Below are 24,248 nucleotides of genomic sequence, written 5' to 3'. Positions count from 1 at the left end.
GAACTTCGAACATTTGTAGTATGAAATAATTTCTTTTATCGTTATAAAATTATGAATTATCTGGATTTTTGCATAATATTGATAATATAAAATACAGTTTTACTATAAAAGGCGTAAATATAACATCTTGTAAAATTAATGACAAAGTTTGAAGACGATACCTTGTTTAACAACAGAGCTGTGTACAACAGTCGGACCAGGCGATATTTATGTTTAAAGTGTACGGTGATATAATAACTAATTATGTGATTTCTTTTATTTAATATATCCTTAATGTTGACACAACCAACAAGTTCGCAAATTTCTACAATAACTATTTAATACAAAAAAAACTAGATCTACTATTTTGCAATGAAGTGTGGATCTGTACTTTCCTCCAGTAATGCCCCTTTATCTACGCTATGCCATTTGTAATTTACATCACTGAGGTTAGGGACTGATGTCATGTTTTGTTGCTTGGACAGGGTAAACAGGTATAAAAGCTGTACACAGTAACAGTACCATAATGAAGTCATATAACTTCAATATTTAGAATGAAGGAGTTAATGAAGGTTCATTCTTTATTAATTATGCTAATTGTGTTTAGAAAAGTAATGATGTTTATAATGCTTTATATGTTTATATGATTATTTTATGTTTTCAGGTCAGACTCCAGTACAGGTAAAATTGACAATCACGATGAGAACCTGGAATTATCAATGCTGGAAGATCAGTCAGAACCAAATGAGCAAGAGATATTAACATCAGATGGTTCGTTTCATGAGGTAGATGTAGAAACCAATCGGAATGAATGTGCAATCTGTGGTAAAAGATTCCAACATCGCAAGTCATTGAAAAGACACCTGAAGAAACACTCTGAGACAGCTATCATGTGCAATGGATGCGGCACTTCCTTTGATAGTGGACAGAAGCTTGAAGATCATAATAAGAAGTATCATCAGGTTGGACTTATTTGTGATGAATGTGGAACACACTGTAGTTCCAAACAAGTGCTGCAGAATCACAAAGTGTTGAAACACAATGCGGATGGCAAAAACAGACATGCTTGTCCATATCCAGAATGTGAAAAAGTTTTTGTTAAAAGAACTCTCCTTGAAGATCACATCAATTCTCATTTGAAAATTAAGTCTCACAGTTGTGACAAATGTGACAAGAAGTTTATTTCAAGGTATGACAAAGGTAAACACAGTCAAATATGTGGTATGCCATCGAGAAAAAAAATATGTTTAGAATGTGGCCAGACATTTTCTAGCTATTCAAGCTTGAATATCCACAGTGCTGCTGTTCACCAGAAAAAATGTTATCCATGTGCATGTGGAAAGAATTTTAAATACATTACTGGAATGCTGAAACACAAAAAAAGTAAAAACCACTGACTTGCTACATGCCAATGAGCAGAAATGAAGTTTGATTAACCGAGTACATTTCATATTGTGATCGCTAAAGGCAGTATTACACTTGTCTGTTAATATAAAGTTGTAAGGGGTGCAGCTGATTATTAGAGAAGGGAGATATAGAACTGGTCTTCGTCAATCTGTATTAACGTTTCTGTTTGGTATCGGAAATATTCCAAGTATATTGACATAAAGGGTGTCTGGGAAGTCCCTTCCCATGTTTTTGTGTACCAACCACTCAGTGGAGGAGGCTATTAGTTTCTCTAATTCCATTAGGCTTTGAAAGCGAACAGCATGGATCCTGACCAGACTGCGCGGATAAGAAAACCAACATGGTGGCTTTACGACCAGCATGGATCCAGACCAGCCTCTGGTCAGGATCCATGCTGTTCGCTTTCAAAGCCTATTGCAGTTAGAGAAACCGTTATCGAACAGCATGGATACTGACCAGACTGCGCGGATGCGCAGGCTGGTCTGGATCCATGCTGGTCGCAAAGCTACTATGTTGGTTTTCTCATGGCATGGCTCATATGGAGTTAAGTTTTTCTTCAAATGAACATGTAGACATATGTACAACTTCCATCATGATTATAAATGGAGTTCATGATGAGAATATTTCTGAATGGGTTTATTAACTGTGCACTTAAGTCTACATAATTATGGATTGGCCATAAATGTAGATTTTTGGTATGGTATTGTTTATTTCAAACATTTTCTGACATTCTTTATTTACAATATACCCTTTCAAAAATTATCTTACCTTTGCATGTTTTTGAAATCCTTCATTAGCTCACTTGAGCACAAAGTACTCAAGGTGAGGTATTGTGACCGGTCATTGTCGTTTGGTTTGCGTTGTGCGTCAACATTTGCCTTGTTAACACTCTAGAGACCACAGTTGTATCACAATTTTTATGAAACTTGGTCAGAATGTTTGTTTTGATGATCTCTAGGTCAAGTTTGAAACTGGGTCATCTAAAACTCTAGCTCAGTAGGCCAGATCAAAGGAAAATCTCAAGAGGCTGCAGTTTTAAGTTTGAAACTCATGGGAATTGGTCAGAATGTTTGTCTTGATGACCTCTAGGTCAAGATTGAATCTGGGTCATGTGTGGTCAAAAACTAGGTCACCCAGTCAAATCAGAGGAAAAGCTTGGTAACATTCTAGAGGTCACATTTTAATGACCCTGTCTTTGTGAAACTTGGGCAGAATGTTTATCTTGATGATTGCTAGGCCAAGTTTGAAACTGGGTCATGTGGGATCAAAAACTAGGTCACCCGCTCAAATTTAAGAAAAAGCTTGTTAACACTCTAGTGGCCACATTTATGACCCTATCTTCATTAAACTTGGTAAGAATGTTTTTCTTAATGATCTCTAGGCCAAGTTTGAAACGGGGTAATGGGGTCAAAAACTAGGCCACACTGTCAAATTAAAGGAAAAGCTTGTTATCACCCTAGAGGCTACATTTATGACCCTATCTTCATGAAACTTGGTCAAAATGTTTGTCTTGATGATCTTTAGGCCAAGTTCGAATGTGGGTCACGTGGGGGGTCAAAAACAAGGTTAATAGGCCAGATCAAAGGAATATCTTGTTAACACTCTACAGATCATATTTTAAGTGTTTTTCTTGATGAAATCTTGCTCAGGTTTGAATATGGGTCATCTGGGGTCAAAATCTAGACCACCCAGTCAGATCAAAGAAAACCTGTGTGTGTGCAATAGGTGCTGCATTTTTAACTGGATATTCATTAATTTGATCAGAATGATCGAATATTGGTCATCTGGGGTCAAAAAGAAGGTCACCTGGTTAAATCAAAGAAAAACCTTGTGTGAGCAATAGGGGCTGCATTTTCCAGTTGATGTGCATGCAACTTGATCAGAGTGTTTGTCTCCATAAAAACTTGGACACTAGGTCAAATCAAAGAAAAAGCTTGTTTACACTCTATGGGCCACATTTATTATATATTCAATCTGAATAAAACTTGGTAAGAATGTTTGTTAGCATGTTTACACTCTATGGGCCACATTTATTATTCCTTCTCTTGAGAAGGAATATTATAGTTCAATAAGTCGCACTTGACTGAGCTACTGATACCGAAAGCTGTTGTCATTACAAGCTGGCCAGTAAAACTCCATGACCTTAGAAATAACGTCTAACGTTAGACTATTCTTTCCTAATTGAGGCGACTGTCTGACTGAATGCGTTTCATGGATTACATATTACTAAACCAGAAGATGTTATTTCCTCCATTCTTGAGGAACATAACATACATTCAGTCGACCAGATAGACATATATCAGCAAATTTAAATGTAAACAACTAAATATTATGGTTACCTTGAAATGCATAGTTAATACATATATGAAAACAAACCCCATTGCGACCCTCTAATTATGCGCAACAAATTCATGCATCTAATCATAATTGATTAACTGGGTCACTGTCTTATTGCCGTATTTGCTCAGATTTAATTTGTTGTTGGATTTAACAATTTTTGTTAATACTTACTTGAAATTTTTTGGCAGTATAAAACAGACATTGCAACTGAAATTTTACAAGATGATCATTTTACTGTAGGTGTACATTTATTAGCGCGGCAAAAATTTAGCGCAAACGCAATTTTTGGTAAAATATCTAATTAATGCGTGGATGTGAATTAGCGCTCTCGCGAGACCGCTGATTTCTAATTTTAGCACTGTCCAAGATGAGGCTCTCGGAGATTTACGGAGATTCACGAAGATTTTCGGAAATAAACTTAACCGTAGGCAATTTTTCTGTAATGTGTTTCTGCTGTAATTATATGTCATACTGATTATGAAAATCTTGACGTAAACTTAAAATTGAGTAGATTTAAACCTATCCATGCTGCCTGGCTGGTCGATGCACACAGAAAGGTGAAAAAGAATCAGTCATGACAGGGTGGCGCCTTACAGGTCTAATGGACGCAATCGAAAAAATCCGTAAGCTAAAAACTTTAAAACATGTACCAAGTGTGACTTTAAGATAGTGTGCCTTGATGATACTTGTATTTTTTCAATGATACTTCCAACGGTGATAAAGCTTTATGTTTACGTACAGTATATGAAGTATAATATTGCCTACCTAACTGTATTGTCTTCTTGTATTAATTATAATAATCTGCATGTTTTATATTCTGTATACTAGTATTAATTGCTGAAATAAAACGGGATTGTCACACATTTTAATCATCGAATCCCCTTTGTCCTAAAGCATTGTGTCTTAACACAAACGTTCACACCTTTCCGTAAACAAGCAACTGCAACAACAGACATGCCCGAAGGTGATACGGAAATCGATAACAACTGATCAAATGAGAAAAAACACAAACTACAAGCTTAAATATTTTATTTTGCATGATCATACATCTAAAATAATAATATGAACAATAAACAGGAATATCATACGAACCTTAAAATATTAGCAAGCAGTGTAACTAATGCAAACTCTCATGAGTATTCATTTGAAAAACTTTGAAGAAAACATCATCAAATGAAAATGTACATGAAAATGCTTGGACAAATTAATGCGCGGACATGAATTAGCGCACGTGTGATAGCGCTAAAAGCGCTGTTATTAGCACACCGCTAAAATAAGTAAGCCTACAGTATTAGCTCATCTAATTTTTGGAAAAAAAATGAAGAGTTATTGTCATCACTTGAGCGGTGTTGGCGTCGGCGTTGCCTGGTTAAGTTTTATGTTTAGCTCAGCTTTTCTCCTAAACTACCAAAGCTATTGCTTTGAAACTTGGAACACTTGTTCACCATCATAAGCTGACCCTGTATAGCAAGAAACATTACTCCATCTTGCTTTTTGCAAGATTTATGGCCTCTTTTGAACTTAGAAAATATCAGATTTCTTGGTTAAGTTTTATGTTTAGGTCAACTTTTTCTCTTAAACTATCAAAGCTTTTGCTTTGAAACTTGCAATACTTGTTCACCATCATAAGCTGACCCTGTACAGCAAACAACATAACTCCATCCTGCATTTTGCAATAATTATTGTCCCTTTTGGACTTATAAAATCATTTTCTTGGTTGAGTATTATGTTTAAGTCAACTTTTCTCATAAACTATCAAAGCTATTGCTTTAAAACTTGCAACAGTTTATCACCATCATAAGCAGACACTGTACATCTAGAAACATAACTCTATCCTGCCTTTTGCAAGAATGATGGTCCTTTTTAGACTTAGAAAATCATAGGTAGGACAATATTTCTATTGTACAAAAAATCAGATGAGCGTCAGGCTGTGCTCTTGTATTTATATAGATATGCCCTAGAAGGAACTTTTGCTATGCTTTAACTTGTTATATATTCAATCTGAATAAAACTTGGTTAGAATGTTTGTTAGCATAAAGTCTTGAATGACTTCCAATCTGGGTCACATGGGGTTAAAAACTAGGTCACTAGGTCAAATCAAAAGAAAAGCTTGTAATTACTAATTCACACTGGGGTCATTTTTAATGATTTTTATGCTTTTAAATTTTTTAAATGACTACATCCTCTTTGACAACAATTGCTTTCTTTTTGTCTTTTTAAATTATTTGGCACTATATCTGGATACACTTTTGAGCGATACCCATATTTTCCACTGTTTTCATCCAGCACAAACTTGCGATATTTTAAACACGGGTCTTCATGGTAAAGTGTGCAGTGAGTAACTATCTCTGTCATCGATGTGCATGCCTCCTCACATAGATAACACTTGAAGCGGTCCATAGTTTCTATCCTGAAAAAAGTACACACTGATGAACAAGCAATAAAATTCTAATGAAAATGGACACATATAAAGTCTACATATAATAAATTATTATATTTATCATTAGATGCGATCGTTTAGCATACATCATGTACATATGAACTTGTTCATTTCTATAGAATATAAGTCGGTTAGGTGTTTTATCTTTTTACGATTTTGTGTAAGTTAAGTTTTTATCCATTCTGCGTGTAAACAAATTTAGGTTTTTATCCATTTTCTCGCTGTCAACACCTTTGAATGTGTATTGTGTCAATATGCAGTGGGCTAACAACAAAATGTAAATGGGCCTATAAAGCAGTATATTTTTGCTTATGTTATTTTTATTATGCTCCTGAAGGGAGGCATATTAGTTTTCAACTGTCCGTCCGTTGTTTGTTAGTTAGTTCGTTTGTTCGTCACAACGTCAACTTTTTGCATGAAGGCACTTTACTTGCGAACCACTGACCCAGGACCTTCAAACTTCACATGCTGATAGTACTTATTGAGTACACCACCACTACTGACTGGGGTCACCAGGTCAAAGGTCAAGGTCACAGGGGCCAACTTTTTGCCTGAAGGCATTTTACTCGCGAACCACTGCACCCAGGACCTTCAAACTTCACATGCTGATAGTACTTATTGAGTACACCACCCCTACTGACTTTGGGGTCACCAGGTCAAAGGTCAAGGTTACAGGGGCCAATGTTAACTTTTTGCATGAAGGCACTTTACTCGCGAATCACTTCATCCAGGACCTTCAAACTTCACATGCTGATAGTACTTAATGTGTACACAATCCCTACTGACTTTGGGGTCAAAGGTCAAGGTCACAGGGGCCAACGTTAATATTTTGCATGAAGGCGCTTTACTCACCACACAAATGCACCCAGGACCTTCAAACTTAACTTGCTGATAGTACTACTGAGTACACCACCCCTACTGACTTTGGGGTCACCAGGTCAAAGGTCACGGTCACAGGGCCAAGGTTAACTTTTTGCATGAAGGCACTTTACTCATGAACCACTTTACCCAGGACCTTCAAACTTCACATGCTGATAGTACTTATTGAGTACACCACCCCTACTGACTTTGGGGTCACCAAGTCAAAGGTCAAGGTGCTGCGGGGGCATTTGTCACCATTAGTGACAGCTCTTGTTTCATTTCTATGATGCATGTACAAAAATATATCTCAGTCTTAAGATAATTATGATTATGATGTAAAACGTTCTGAATTCATTACAAGAGACTAAACTTCAGTTATAGTTGTTGTTTATCCACCTGTGCAGTCTTGTGACTCATGATTGAGTCAATATTACTTGATCATAATATGGGCACGAAACAAAATTATTGAGTGTTGGTGCATATTGACAAGTTATATAGTGACAGAAGTTCTCAAAAATTTCCTTTAGATTACCTCCCCTGATAATTTTGGTTTTTCGTGAGTTATCTCCCCTGAAAACAGAAAAAATTATTTTCTCTTTTTCCCTACAGGGAATTTTAGATTTCTTTTTGGTATTTGTATCAGAATCATATAATGCAGCTTTCTACCGCAAAATTTTCTTGAAACTCAAGCTCGAATTCTCATATTAAGCAAAGAAATGAAATATTTCCCATAGACATTAATGTTAACTTCAATACTGATTATCTCTCCAAAAAATGATAAAATTCGAAAAATCTCTCGGTGAAACTTTTTTAATTTTGACTGTCTTTAGAGTGACCAAATTTCATTTAAATATTACCATCCCGTTACAAGACATGAAATATGGTTATTACACCATGTTATCTTTAAACACATGGAAGCTGTAAAATTAGAAATTTCAGGAGAAATAAAATGTTTAACTGTACTCATCTAAGTTACAGTCAAACTTCTGCATAAACATGAATGGAATTCCCATCATCTTATCACGTGCTTAATTTTGTCATTTCTGGTCAGATAATTGAATGATTATAATCAAACAGAAAGAAGTACCACATGCAACTTCCAAAAAGGCAAAACCCAAGTGTATAGGTCAAGCAGCTTCAAAGGATGGTAGTGAAGTACTGCCATGTTGTCTTGTGTTTCGTTTCATAGTTGTTGATTGAATAATTGAATTGGAGGGTTCAACTAGTATACCAGGTTCAGTCTTCTTGAAACTTGTACACATCTTTAATTACTGGTATTCATTTCAGAATAGAGATGGATAAAATAGACAGCTTCGACAAACAGAGTTTGTCCTTTATGGACGAACATTCTGATACAGGGGAAGAAATACAACCGCTGGATGGCTCCTTTGTTGAAGTTTCAACAACTGATGAATACCCTTATAAATGTATGGTTTGTGGAAAGGCGTATAAGCACAGCCAGTCTCTCTTCAGACACAAAAATTCACACAAGACACAGCAGACATCACTGATGTGCGAGGAATGTGGGAAAACATATTCATCCAAGCAGTCGTTGAAGGTTCACAAGGCAATGAAGCACAAGGTAGACGTTGAAACGAGTGGAATAAAGAATTGTCCTTTTCCGGAATGCAATAAAAACTTCCAGTCAAAAAGTATGGTAGAAGACCATGTAAATACTCACATGAAAATAAGACCACATAAATGTTCCAAATGTGAGAAGACATTTGCGATTAGATACGAAAAGAAGCGTCATGAGAATGTATGTGGCACTCCAGAATCAACTGTAGTAGAGTGTAAAGTCTGTAGTAAGTCATTCTCATCCAGATCTAATCTAGCCATTCACAACGCAACCCACAAAAACGCGAGGTTTTCTTGCAGCAAGTGTGGTAAGGATTTTAATTATATCACAGGACTATATAGGCATAAAGCAAGAAAGAACCATTAGTATTCTCTTACCCTCTCTGTTAACCGTGTACAGAAAACAGAGCTTCAACACCAAACAAAAACACTTGATTAAGTCAGTAACGTGCCCACAGCAAAACGTTGCTGTTCCATTATATAGTTTAAATATATTTTTCTTGTGAAAGGATTGTGAATAATAAGACATTAATTTTAATTTAATAGATTTTCATTTGTTTATGGTAATTATATTTTGATTATTATAAGTTAATAGTAAAACTACTGACTACTGTTTTGTGTATCAAATACATGAAAAATAATGTTTTTTTTTTTTTTTATTTTTGCTTTTGAAACTTTTTGGCTGACAACCAGTGTTTGCTTGGATAGCAAATCTACTGTTTGTATTGTTTTAAATGCAGCAAATTAATGAAAATGCATTGAGGTTTTCAGACTTTTTTTTCTTGAAAACCATTGTTTGTTTGGATAGTAAAACTAATGAAAATGCATTTTGCTTTTCAAACTTTTTTGGTGAAAACCATTTTTCCATGTAAGTTTGTTTTGTGTTATTATGCAGCCGATAATTGAGAATGTATTGTATTTTTCAAACTTTTTCTTGAAAACCATTTTTGCTTACTTAGTAATACTACTAACTGTTTGTTTTGTTTTATTATGCAGCAAATTAATAAAAATATAATTGTGCTTTTTGAAACTGTTTTTGGTGAAACCACTTTTGCATAGATAGTAAAACTACCATTGTTATTAGTTATTATACAACAGCTTAATGAACATGTATTTTGCTTCTCAAACTATTATTTTGTTGAACTCCATTTTTGCTTGGCTTGTAGAGATACTTACAATTGATTTTGTGTTAACATGTAGCAAACTAATGAAAAAGTACATATTTTATGCTTTTGAAACTTTTTTGGTTGAAAATCATTTTTGCTTTGATATTAAAACTATAGTTTGTTTTGTGTTATAATGCAGCAAATTAATGAAAATGGGCTCAGGTGAACAAAAACAAATCATGTCATTTTTAGCCCACCTGAGCCAAAGGCTCATGGTGAGCTTTTGTGACCGCTCAATGTCCACCGTCCTTTGTGTGTCGTGTGTCTGTCCGTCAATATTTTCTAAAAAAATCTTCTAGAAAACCACTGTTCAGAATTACATGAAACTTCAAAGGAATGATCCTTTGTTGGTCCCCTTTCAAAATTGGTCAAAGAATTGAATTCCATGCAGAACTCTGGTTGCCATGGCAACTGAAATGAAAAACTTTAAAAATCTTCTTGTCCAAAACTGCAAGGCCTAGAGCCTTGATATTTGCCACTATACATCATCTTATGGTCCTCTATGAAGATTGTTCAAATTGTGCCCCTGGGGTGAGAAGAGGCCCGTCCCTGGGGGTCACAAGTTTTACATAGACTTATATAGGAAAAAAGTTCAAAAACCTTCTTGTCTAAAACCACAAAACCTAGGCCTTTGCTATTTTGTATGTAGCATTGCCTTGTGATCCTCTACCAAAATTGTTTTAATTATGCCCCTGGGGTGAAAAGAGGCCCAGCCCCGGGGAGTCTCAATTTTTACAAAGACTTATATAGGAAAAAACTTTAAAAATCTTCTTTTCTGAAACTGCAAGGCCTTGGCTTTTGATATTTGGTTTGTTGTCTTTCCTAGTGTTTCTCTACCGAAATTGTTCAAATTATGTCCCTGGGGTGAAAAGAGGCCCTGCCCTGGGGTACCAAGTTTAACATAGGCTTATATAGGGAAAAAAAAGAAGATCTTTTTGTCTGAAAGTTCAAGACCTAGGCCTTTGATATTTGGTATTTGGTATGTAGCATTGCCTGGTGGATCTCTAGCAAGTTTGTTCAAATTATGCCCCTTGGGTGAAAAGAGGCCCCACCCTGGGGGTTCATTTGTTATAATTATGAGTTATACAGGAAAAAATACTTCAAAAATTTTCAGATCATATTTCCTAGACTGTTTAATTATATATACCTGATGACCCAAAGTGATTAGGGATCACTTGACTGTGACGTTGACCTACTTTCTTGTTTTTTTAAGATACAGCCTTGAAATTTGGATGTCATGTACAGTTTTACACAACAATCTTAAAACTGACTTTCAGTTACCATGAATGTGACCTACCTTATATATATTTTAGCATCAGCTTGCCATTTGAAACATGTGGCTCATATTACTCAGGTAAGCGATCCAGGGTCATCATGACCCTCTTGTTACAGTTTTTTATCTAGTCTTCATGTTATATGGTCCATAATATTCACAAAATAATACCATATATTTGTCTGTATATATTTTCTTACTACATGTGTTTAGTTCACTGACTTATACGAATTACATTTACAATTTTTTTGTATATAACAATGTACCAATATGTGTACAAGTTATCATAATAAATTTTGTCTTTTCTATCTTACTATTTTACAGTTACGGTAATTATTGTTTAACAGTTTTGTCAAGTAACAAGAAATAAATGTTTGATAAAACTTATGTTGTAGTCTTTCATAATATATACTCACACAATACCAAACACTTTTAATAAACAGTTTCTCAGTATATTGTAATCCTTGCATGTAAGTGTGCATAAGGATACTAGTCAATATCATTATCTGGCTAGTTTAATTTTCAGTCACATTTTCAACATGTATTTAAACATCAGATAAATCCAAAAAGCCCAAACGCCTATGTGTGCCCCATGTGGTTCTGGGACGATCTGTGTATGAAAAGCATTGGAATCACTGCCTTACCCTTGCATGATTGTAAGAGGCGACTAATAGGGTCTTTTAAACACTTGGTTTTGCTGTAACTCTGTGAATCCAGCAGGTATGCAAATTTTTTGATTCCACATCTCATGTTTTTATTTCGATGTAAATGAGATGTGAAACCAAAATTTGTAGTCCTGTTTGGCGCCATATAACCTATACTGTGTTGGTGCGCCGTAAAACCCAAATAGATAAATAAACGCCTATGTGCATGAATCTTAGAATCATCTCTTCGATGAAATTGCCGAACTCCTTGCTCATGTGTACTTGATACCAGGAAGGTGCAAATTGTACGCTGTGCCTGTTACCAGTATTAAAAAAATGTTAACAGGTTCTTATCATCGTGCTGTGTGTACCAGTATAAAAAAAAATGTTAACAGGTTCTTATCATCGTTCTGTTACAAAGTAATTTACCAAAACATGTCCACACACACAAAACTGGTCAATGTGTAATGGGATTTAAATGAAAAAATCAATGTCGGCTATTATCCACTTTCAAAGACAATGCATGTAGGGCATTATCCATGGTCATTTTTGGCTATTATCCATTTTTCACACAAGGATCAATATAAATGGTTTTGACATAAAAACGGCGAAAGTAAACAACTTACTCTAAACTATGTCAGATAGTGAAATGGTAGAGCCGTATATACAGTGAATTACAAGCATAAAAAGCAACTCTAAATATTTTTTATGAATTTTGTAAACTATTTAACATACTGTGTATTGTATTCACAAAAATACAATAAAAAAGTTTGAGTTCCATGGAAACAAATCACCATTCATTCTTTTTGCAACATCTGGTGGTTAAAATCTCTTCAACCCATAGCAACTTACCGAAAAACCTGAAATTTTCAAAATTGCTGATCTGCCATTTTGTAGCATTTTGGAATTATCACAGAATTTCGTATTCTCTGGATAAAAAGGGTATTTTAGAGAAGACGGATTTTTTTCTAGTTATAGTCGTAATATTGTCTGGTGCCTTTCATAGTATCTAGACTCAAATATCTAAAAATATGGAGATGTTATGTTTATGTAAGCAGAAGTATGTCATGAATAATAACGTGTTTGCTTAAAAAGTTGAATAAGATTTAGACTCACTTTACTTTCTTATGCAGTGTACATTTTTTGTTGTACAAAAAGTACATATTTGATGTGCTAAGGAACCTACTGTAGCGCTCGTAGCACCCATCATGAAATATAATCCATCAGATTTATGCATCAGTTGGCCCTTATTTTTGTCCAACTTCTTAATATTCAAGCCAGAATACTGATGCTAATTGTTTTTTCTTGTTGAATTTTAATGGATTTAAAAGACAAATTCTTTATTTCAAAATCAACCTTTGATACAAAGTATCAAACTTCTACTTGTTTGATCTGTTTTTGCTCAAGAAGATACAGTAAAGACTGTCTACATGGACCATCCTTTGGAGAATTTCAAAAAGGACATTGTAGACAGGGAGACAGGGAGTCTTAATACACAGTCTGACTAGGAGAGGTTTTGGCCTAAGGTAAATATTTAGACATGTTCTAGTTAGCATTTTATTAAGGACCTTTACACACTACACACTCTGATAAAACATGAAATATTGTAAATGACCTTTCAGTCTGCTTCACTTTATTTTCATCGAAAAGATGGTGACACAGTTATTAATATCAAGAACTCCATAATTTGTATTGGAGAAGTTTTCTCTCTTTGAGAGGAGGGGTCAGAAAGTCTTTATAAAGGTTGGAAGTCTAGGTTTGGGGCTAAGAAATCATGGTCGCTGTACGCATCAGAAAAGGGGTCACTATAAACAAGCCAGTTTTAATGTGAAATGGATCGGGAGGGAATAAAAAGGTCCTAGACAGAAAGTCACTGAAAGCAAGGGGTTGCTAAGGCAGTCTTTACTGTAATTTGAAGACATTGAGTCTGGAGCTTATAAACACATTTCCAGTTGATCGATGTTACAGCAAAAACAAAAAAAAAAAAGACATGAACTAGCCTAAGGTTAGGTGAGCAATGCAAGGCCTCCGGGGCCCTCTTGTTGACTGTATGAGTAAATTCACTTTCATATTTCAGGATTGAAAACCAGTGCAAGGTATGTGGTAAATTCTTCAGGAGTAAATCCGGTCTCTGTGATCATGAAAGGAGGCATTTCGGTAAAGCTCCATACAAATGCTGTGGACATAACTTTTATAGTAAAGCTCACTTGACAAGGCACAGGTGAGTCACTTGCAAATACCAACATTAGAATATTGTGATTTTCTTGCAAAAAGAATGATAACTCAAGTAATTAACATATGCATACTTATTTGTATGTTGATATTTCTATATAAGTCTAATAAATGAACATGAAAAATAATGATACCAACACGTTAAACAAGAAACTTTACCTTTTTAGCACATCAGTATTTTATCATTTCTGTGTGACACCTTAGATCAGCATTGGCAAAATTATCATACCTGGATAAATTGTCCTACCTTCTTGTAAATATTATCCCAGCTCTAAAGACACAACAAATTGTAACTAAAATTTCACATGTACTTAAATATTACTAGTCTCCTGACCTCCCATGAAGTACTCAACTTGCCAGATTAAGAGAGTATTTTATTGTGATAAAACTCTTGCAAGGATTGTTAAATTTACAAGCTACAAGTACCGGTATCTCCTCAATTAAAGGGAAGCCACCTTTATCATGTTTTACTAGTGAAATATAAGATGGCCCAAACAGGACACCGTATTTAACACAATATAATTGCAATTGTGTTTTTTGCATATTTTAGATGCAAGGCCCATGATGAAGAGAAACGATTCAAGTGCAGTAAATGTAGAAAGGTATTTGCACTACTTGGAGATTTAAGTCGGCATGAACGTCAGGAGAGTTGTGGACCTAAACTGAAGTGTGAAAGATGTGGAACCTTGTTTCATCACCAGAATGACTTAACAGAACATATGGATAAGCACCTTGGACAGAAGAATTTTTTTTGTGGTTGTGGGAAGGTCTACAGATACCACCAAGGATTAAGTAGACACAGAAAAACCTGTAAAACTTCGTGGTTTCAAAATATTTAGTTTCTTAATGGAAATATGGCACTTACATGAACAAATTTCTGTTAAATATGGTTGTGACAGTCGCATATGTTGTCCTACTGAAAAGGAAACAAAACGAGGGCTTAGAGCGAAACTGGTCTATCTGCTTCTATTTCTATATACAGATAGACCAGTTTCGCTCTAAGCCCTCGATTAATTAAAACACTGAATCTTATACTTGATTCACAGTAATTTATAAAATATTCACAAATGACTTTCGCAGTATAATAGTACAGTTCTATGATACTTGTTTCAATGAATGTAACCAGTATTGAATATGATATTATCCTCTTTGGTTTAATTTGCAGTGTAACTTGTGTTTAAGATCATATAATGTCATTTGTACTATTTTTACTAACTAGAAAGGATATGCATATAACATGAAAATAAAATTGTATTGTGTTTTATTTAGTTGCTTCTGAATTAGCAGATAATGATAATGGTTAAAAATAAATTACATTAAAATCACAGATAAATCATGTGGCATTGTTGTTGAAATAGGGGAGTATGGCTCCTTTTAAGGGCCACTAGAGCTAAAAATAGAAGAACCTTTAAGACTTCTCATGAACTGCTAGATCGATATTCATTAAACTTTATCTGTAGCATCATTATAAGGACTGGACCTCTCGTATTTTATTCAAATGGACATGCTTGCAATAATAATGGTGTTATTTAAAAAAAAAGCAAGATACAGTTATAGTTCTTTTGGTTTGTACTTCCTCTCAACGACCTCTGTCATTGTGAGGTTTTTATCAAAATCCCTTCAGAAGTTTTGAGGTTGTGCTCCAGACAAAAATGTTACAAGCAAACAAGAAGGGAGACAGCAAGCTAGATTTATGTTTCTTGAACTGTTCACTTCTTCTCAATGGCCTCTGTCATTGTATGAAGTCTTAACAAAATCCATTCAATAATTCTGGAGTTATGTTCAAAAGTGTTACAGATGGACAGGCATGCCTGGATAGAGAGATGGATAGCAAATGAGATTGCTACTTGCATGTCAGACTGTTAAAGATCTAAAGTTACATTTGAAGCCAGAATGTGACCTTGACCTTTGAGATGGGAATATGGAATTTCTACGTGACACTCTATCGTATTAAAGCAAACAATTCTGTCAGATATGTAAAAAGATTGATTTCATGTATCTCAAAGTTCTTGTCTGAACAAAATCAAATAATCTTAACACGAAGCAAGCATTATGTACCTGACTTTACAGATGTGAAGATCTATGATATTCTTGTGTTTTTTGGACACCTTTCTGGAGCAAAAGGCATGAGTTGACAAGGCAGTTGAACAAAGAGGACTTTAAACCCTCAGGTGGGTGGCTTTCACATTGAAAATAAAAGCGATGGCTTTAATATTCAAATGCTTACATAAATCGGTAAATAAATAGATGGGGACATCTCACTAGCATAAAAGTGGTAGGAAAATATTCAGTATAAGATGACTGCCTCACCTAAAATTAAAATAACTATATGCAGTTTATGGCCAAGAAAAATGTTGAACATTCTTTTTGCTTTTAAGACCTCGGAAGCCACAGAATTACTTATAATATGCATTGTGGCAACATTTATTTTCTAGTGTTGTATACATCTTGTAAGCAAGATTGCCTTCCTAGCCATCATGGTCTGTTACAAGCACTTTCATTGGGAGCTAATGCCACAGAATACCTGGTACATGTTTACTGATGCACATGAGGTTTCTAGCTGAAATGTACAGAAACTTAACAGATCTTTTGTGCATTTTCTGACAAACTGAATGAGTTGTATATTTACAGAATGAAGTGTAAAACTAGCACACACTCACCATGAAATCCACGAAAATTAGTCCCCCCACGAATATTAATGATATCACAATATTTATTTATTAAGATATTATGTATATGTTTCTCTCTTTCAGTGTGGGCTGGTTAGAGGAGCCTGTTGTAGATCTTGAAGATGATGTCGCCCTAGATGATGAACTAGATAAGGTAATAATCTTTGTTTATTAACCAAGTGATTGATTGCTTCTTTAGAAATATTAACTATAGTCTCATACATAAAAATGACTGGTTTGCAGACTGGCTTTCATCATTCAACTATTTTCCACTATTTTCTTTTCATTTTTTACTCAAGGGAGATACAACTTGTGCATAATTGGTGACACAGTAATAACACCTTTTAGCAGAAAAAAATCAAGTTAGAGCTTGCTTGAAAGCTTAGCTTGAATTTTTGAAAACATCTTTTTCTTCACAGTTTTGGATCAAAATGATAAATAATGTTAAAGTAAGAAAATGACTGTACAAATCATTTTTTTTATAGAAACTGCCTTCCATTTTACTAAAGATGATTTTATTTTTTTTAACTTTTTATTTTAAAAATATGCTACAAAAGTCTGTTCACGTCTCCTTAAATCAGCTTGAGGAAGAAGTGACTTCATACAAGTCTTGTGGTATAATTTTTGTTTTTGGTTCCTTGAATTTTGAAAGTTTTTGAATTCAGTGTAAAGCTGGAAAAGATAGTAACGGAGTTTGCAGTAAATTCTAGAAACAGATGCAGTTCAAGATTAAAGTAGTTAATTACCGTAAAAAGTTTGACACAAATTCGCGATGGTTGGGCCTTTAATATACAATTCTGCTAGTTCTGCTTAATTTGCATTGCAAGGGCTGAGCGGAAAACTGTCGTAACTTAAGATAAAAAAGGAGTTTCAAAAGATTTCTGTTCAGCTTAAGATTAATTTGATGAGGTGTTTAAAGTATTACAGCTAGGTACATTTTTAGCTCATAAATTCAAAGAATAGTGAAAACTAATTTCTACTTACCTGTCATTACCACCATCTTCATCACAACTTGGTTTAAGTTTTGCTTGCAAGGTCGTATCTCAGTAACCATTGCATATATGCTCCTACTCAACAAAGAAAGAAAACTAACCAAGTTAGGTAGCTTTTGGTTCAATTTATTACAAGTTATGTCCCTTTTTCAACTTTAGGTTAAAGTTTTGCTTGCAACTATCAAGTGTATGTCAGTAAAAACTGTATGTATTGGATTAAAACGTCACACCATGCTTCCCAGTCATCAAACCTACTGAAATACCTAAGTAAGGATATATTTAGCAGAAATAGTGATTTTTTCAACTTAAAATCAGATCTAAAGTTAGGTACCTGATGTCTGATATCTTCAAGTAAGATAATGACTAAAACTCACTCTTCTGCTTTTTGTACCCCCCGACAACAAAGTTGTAAGGGGGGGTATACTGGTTTCAGGTTGTCTGTCTGTCTGTCCGTCTGTCCGTCTGGCCGTCTGTCCGTAGACGCAATCTTGTGCGCACCATCTCTCCTTATCCCCTTGACAGAATTTAATGATACTTCACACAAGTGATCAGTACCAACAGTAGTTGTGCATGGGGCATGTTAGGTTCTTTTAGAAAAAAAATTGGCAGAGTTATGGGACTTTGTTTTTTTGTTACTATGCTATATACATAGACACAATCTTGTGCGCACCATCTCTCCTCATCCCCTTGACACAATTTAACGAAACTTCACACAAGTGATCAGTAACAACAGTAGTTGTGCATGGGGCATGTTAGGTTCTTTCAGAAAAAAAATTGCAGAGTTATGGGACTTTGTTTCTTGTTAACATACTATGTACATACAGTCTGCATACGCAATCTTGTGCGTGCCTAATCTGCCAAACCCTTACACACAATTTTATGAAACTTCACACAAGTGATCAGTACCAACCCTAGTTGTGCATGGTGCATGTTACATTCTTTTAGATAAATATTCTGCATAGTTATGGGACTTTGTTTTTTGTTACTATACTGTATACATACAGTCTATATACATACAGTCCACATAATTATGCAATCTTGTGTGCGTCAGATTGCAATGTACTGTGTCAGTGCATGCTGGGGGTACATTCATCACCTTTAGTGATAGCTCTAGTTGATTTTTTAAGTTAAATATTGACTGACTTGCACATCATAATGTTGTTTGATTGCTTCAAGCACTGCATAAATAGCTCAATATCTGAACCCCTGTTATAAAATCTGGTTAAAATTTTGCATGGATCTTACAGGCAAGCTGTATAACAAGTAAATTAACCCTTAGCCTGCTGGCGGCGATTGGTTTTGCCTTTGCGACCAGTGCAGACCAAGATCAGCCTGCACATCCGTGCAGTCTGATCATGGTCTACACTGTTCGCTATTCAGTCAGTAAATTTTTAGTAAACACCCCTTCAAATGATAAATGGTACTGCCCAAATTGGAAGATGGACCAGTCCATTGTAGAAATTTAGCAGGCTAAGGGTTAAATATGGATTGGATTGTTGAAGCATTTTCTTATAAAGTATACATAAAATACCAAGTTAGATAACTTGTGGTTTAAATCATGGTGCTTTTTGACTTGGTTAAAGTGTTGTGAAGCTGTATCTGAGTAACTATAGTATTGGATTTAATACAAGGCATCCTTCATGTGTACAAGTTTGAGAACTACCAGTTGAAATGATCATTTGCAATATTGTTTGAATTGCAGAACATTTTCAGTTACTTATAATGACATACATGATAGACTCATGAAATATGAATGACCAATTAAAAGATTTAGAATAAGGATCTCGGTGAGGTGATGACATTATATGTACATACTGTTTTGTATACTCAAAAGTTTAGATCTCCTTGTGTTCGGACAAAGGACAGTTTTGGTTGTCACAAAATAAAACATTAATTTTCTCGCATTCATACATTCTTCCTAGCATTTAATATCATCATCAAAACATACGTTTAAAATATATATGTAGCAAGTATCTTTAATATTCATGCAGCCATAGACCCATGTTGTATTTTGTTGTTGTATAAACGTCTTCGCTTCACTGTTTCAGAATGAGAACAGTGCTGTCCTCACAAGCACGTCTCCACAGTTTGAGCATTCTCAATTGAATGCTGGAACGGGTAGTTCCAGTGGAGAACCAGAGAGAAAGAAACTCCTCTATTGCAAGGTGTGCTCTTACTCAACAGCAAAGCGGGGCAACATGTACCGACACAAGAAATCTAAGCATGAGGACAGACTATCAGTATGTGATCAGTGTTCAAAAACTTTCAAAGAAGCCTATGATTTACGACAGCATCAAAGGTGTGTCCATGACAACATAAAACTGCTGTGTGAATTTTGTTCAAAAGAATTCAACAGCAGGCAGACCTTGCAGAGGCATAAACTCATTTACCATTTAGACAGCAAACCTAAGCATGAATGTCATATATGCAATAAGAAGTTCTTTGAAACTTCTACTTATCGTGGACACATGAACACACATATGAATGCTCGTCCATATTCTTGTTTGTTGTGTAATAAGGCGTTTGCATATAAGTTCAGCCTCCAGAGACATAATCGGTCGTGTTCTAGTCAAAACATGGAACAGTACAAATGCAAAGTGTGCAGTAAGCAACTCAAATCGCCGGCCTGTCTACAGGAGCATACTGAAGGGGTGCACGGACCAAAAGATAAAGTATGCGCTTGTGGGGAACGATTTTCTTGGAGAAGCTCTTTAACGAGGCATCAAAAATCTTGCAAAGTGTTACTGAAATGAAACAAGGAAGAACAATAGATACTGTAATCGCAAGTTTTGTACAGTTGTCAACTGAGCGCTAAACTTGTTTATACTTTGATTTATTTGTTTTAATTGTTATTGGAATATTGTTACAAAGTTGTTTAGAGGATCAGTAATATGAAAATTACACTAAGTCGCATTGTAAAACAATAGTTAATACATTTTTTGGCTGAAGTTGAAAACCATTAAGATTATGTCATACAGCTGTTGTATGATGTTTTTGCCACATAACAGGTTTTACAGTTGAATGTCTGTTTTTAACTGGCTATGAAAATTGGATGAAGATGCTGTGTAAAGTAAATTATAATTGCCATTTGTGTTCTAGATATTTAATTTAACTTTTATTTACAATATATTTTATTCCATGGTCATCTTTTTGTAATAGTTTGTAGAGATGATTCAGAAAGGTCAGTATTCAGATGATACCTTGTATTTTAACTCCTTCTGTCCTGTATTATTCCAATTCTTTGTACCATATTACTGTAAATCATGTATGTACACAGGGATAAATTTCAGAGGATATATAGTCGTGTCAATTTATAGTATTTAATTCTAACTGACGGAAATGCTTCCCATTCATTTTATCTGCTTGTGTTTAAATAAAAAAAATCATATTATATAATATTATGTCCACAATTTTTTTTTTGTCAAAACTATACATAATTTCATATCCACTTAATTATATTGTTTTACTGTATATTTCATGGTATAATCACATTTTGTTCTGTTTTCCTGTTGCTAAAATTGACATTATTATAGGTATTTTGAAAATTCAGAAAGACCTTTAAAATTGATGTACAGTTTTTTATATTATGTATGTCTGGATCTTGAAGCACAAAAGCACAATACATGAAAAGCCAAATTATGGATTTAAGGAGGATCAAATGATCAAACTGTAGTATCTTAAGGTAGTTCTGCATGATTTGTTCGAAATTATTTCTACAATGTAGAATTTGATCAAACTCTGATTTTTCAAAACTTTAGAATATACCTAGATAATTCAGCAAATAAAAAGGATAGCGTCGTGTACTTGATTTTTTGCTAAACTGATTTGAAAAATTTGGACCTCACGCAATATTTCATAATGGGAGTCTAAGGGAAAATCATAACTTTCATAACATTTTCGCGAATAGAAATTTTTCTACAATGTAGATTTTGATGAAACTTCTCACAGTTGTAAATGAACACATGGCCTACAATTTGGTGGAATAAAATTTATAGGTCCGTGTGCTTATTTTTGAGGTATTTGACCAAGATTAAAGTGAACCGGACATTTCACGCTAATTTTAAGACATATTTGGAATTTTTTAACATGTCATATGTTTTAATATCATACTTTGACTTTAGAAATATAGCAACAGTGCCATTGTAATAAATCTACTCACAGGTTTCGATTAAATCATAAAATTATTTTCATTTCCGTACGCCGAATCAAGGCTTTATTCTACGTTTTCCGGATAAATGACGTTACGCCATCACATCCGGTTTATCAAACGTGCAGAACTACCTTAAGGCCTAAAAAAAATTCTTTGTTTCTGGTAACATACTCAAAAAAATTAGGGTAGGTAGGTTGGAAATTTTTTGAGAGGGGGATTTTTTTTTTATTAAGTGAGAGTTTTCGGAAATTATTTATGTGTCAAAAAATGAATACAAATAAGGGGGTTATGCCTTTAGAGCATCAGTAAGTTGATTTCTAACATCACTGACCATGTTTAAAGCATAAAAAGTGCAGTTTTGCAACTTTTTGTTAAAAAATTTAAAAAGTATTCTCCAAGGCCATAAAAACCTGGATCAGAAATTTAGGGTAGGTCCGGATACCGGGAAAAATTTTTAAAAAAAATTTACGCCTTACTTAATTAGGATGAGTTTCACTTCTGAACTGTTTACAGATTATAAAGATAAACTGAATGTTATGGAACTTGCATGTAACATGACTAAACAGTAAACACTATAATATAAAACTAAACAGATAGTTGTATGTTCTAAAAGGTAGAATGTCATAAGTTGAGAGTCAGGTAAATAATGATATATTTAATAATTGGAAAGTGTTAAGTTTGTTTAAAAAATTTAATTGTAGAATTATACAACAAAGAATTTTATCAGCTTGTTTTTGGTTTCAAATAAAGAATTTAATGTAAAACTTTCTTTCTTGTTATCAACAACAATATTTGTCTGTTCCATTGTACAAAGTTTGGAACAGATCACAAAATAATGTATTAGTGAAATCTGTAAGAAGGTTGTTTTGAAGCATATAATGCAGTCCAGCAAAACAGAAGCTGCCTCAGTATTGTCAAGTAAAAACATGTACAGCACCCCTTGTACTTCAGATGTGCGTTGAATTCTATCATATTGTTGTTGATGAAATTGTTTTATTTACCGGTACCCTTGGGTGAAAAGAGGCACTGCCCCTGTTGGTATTGTTTGTTTGTTTGTTTTTGGGTTTAACGCCGTTTTTCAACAGTATTTCAGTCATGTAACGGCGGGCAGTTAACCTAACCAGTGTTCCTGGATTCTGTACCAGTACAAACCTGTTCTCCGCAAGTAACTGCCAACTTCCCCACATGAATCAGAGGTGGAGGACTAATGATTTCAGACACAATGTCGTTTATCAAATAGTCACGGAGAACATACGCCCAGCCCGAGGATCGAACTCACGACCCCGCGATCCGTAGACCGACGCTCTACCTACTGAGCTAAGCGGGCGGGTCCCTGTTGGTATTGAGTTTTACATTGACTAACATAAGAAAAACCTTTAAAAATCTTCTTGCCAGAAACAACAAGGCATAGGCTTTTAATATTTGGTATGTTGCATTGCCTAGTGTTCCTCTGCCACAATTGTTCAGTTCTACCCCTTGGGTGAAAAGAGGCCCTGCACTGGGGGTCCCAAGTTTAACATGGAGTTATATAGGAAAAAAACTTTGAAAATCTTCTTGAATGTCTGAAAGTTCAAGGCCCAGGCGTTGGATATTTAGTATGTAGCATTGCCTAGTGGATCTCTAACAAGAGTTCAAATTATGCCCCTTGGGTCCTAGGGGTCACTTTTAATATGAGTTATATAGGAAAAAGTGCTTTAAAATTATCTAGTAATATTTCCTAGACTGTTTGATTATAATTACCTGATGACACCAAGTGATTAGGGGTCACCTAACTGTGACCTTGGCCTACTGACCTACTTTTTATGCCCCCAGTATCTACTGATGCGGGAGGCATATAGTGATTGTCCTGTCCATCCGTCCATTCGTCATTTTGTGCATACCAAGTTCATAATACGTAAAAATAGTGTTTTGAAATCTGACAGTTGCAAGAGGCACTATCATTTTTAATATTGCTGAAATGTCAACAGGGTATTGTAGACAAAAATCATATGCCTGGATTTTGTACCTTTTTCCCTGTATGTTGTTGTAAGAGGATATTTGTAAAAGCATCCACAGTTAACCTATACACATTGTGTGTAAGTATTTTAACAAACTTAACTTATAAGTGTTTATAAAGTACATAGTAGAAATGAATTTTTACATGTGACAGATATGTTTAGTTAAAACATTTTTGTTGCTTGATTCATTATATGAAATGCCGGTCCAAAGTTTTTCCTATGTGACAACTTAAGTTTCAACAAAATATCCCCGTGACATTGATTTTCGACAATGCAAGGAATCATATGATTGCCAATAAGTCATGGAATGTGGACATGTGTAGAACTTTGTTTATTCTACCAAAATACCACGTGATTACCACTTGACATGAGCAGGATATGCAAATTAACCGGAAATACCAATATCGACGAAAACGTATGTTCGTCGAAAACGTAAGTCGTGGGGATATAATGTTTGCCAGCTGAAGTCAGAAGTTGAAGATGTTATGTAACAAAACTCTTACTGAATGGCTTACCAGTC

The 24,248-nt window shown here is 34.8% G+C and overlaps 1 protein-coding gene across 9 annotated transcripts in view; it reads left to right on the top strand.

The window, feature by feature from the left end:
* LOC123546025 (zinc finger protein 557-like) overlaps positions 1 to 24,248 on the top strand; it is a 110,376-nt gene that overhangs the window by 60,327 nt on the left and 25,801 nt on the right. The window contains exons 4-5 of one of the 9 annotated variants that reach the window (XM_053550984.1): positions 16,674 to 16,743; positions 19,630 to 21,093. The exons of 5 other annotated variants lie outside the window; for them this stretch is intronic. In XM_053550984.1, coding sequence (XP_053406959.1) covers positions 16,674 to 16,743; positions 19,630 to 20,334 — 775 coding nt within the window. In that variant the 3' untranslated portion in view covers positions 20,335 to 21,093. Of the gene's footprint in view, positions 1 to 643; positions 4,586 to 8,314; positions 11,432 to 13,765; positions 13,910 to 14,470; positions 14,850 to 16,673; positions 16,744 to 19,629; positions 21,094 to 24,248 lie in introns of those variants that run through there. 3 more of the 9 variants (XM_053550997.1, XM_053550989.1, XM_053550985.1) reach the window with 3 other exon arrangements.

The sequence above is a fragment of the Mercenaria mercenaria genome, chromosome 9 (genome assembly GCF_021730395.1).
Source record: "Mercenaria mercenaria strain notata chromosome 9, MADL_Memer_1, whole genome shotgun sequence".
Lineage (NCBI taxonomy): Eukaryota > Metazoa > Mollusca > Bivalvia > Venerida > Veneridae > Mercenaria > Mercenaria mercenaria.
The sequence above is the reverse complement of the archived record's forward strand: the minus strand, read 5'-3'. Positions and strand labels throughout refer to the sequence as shown.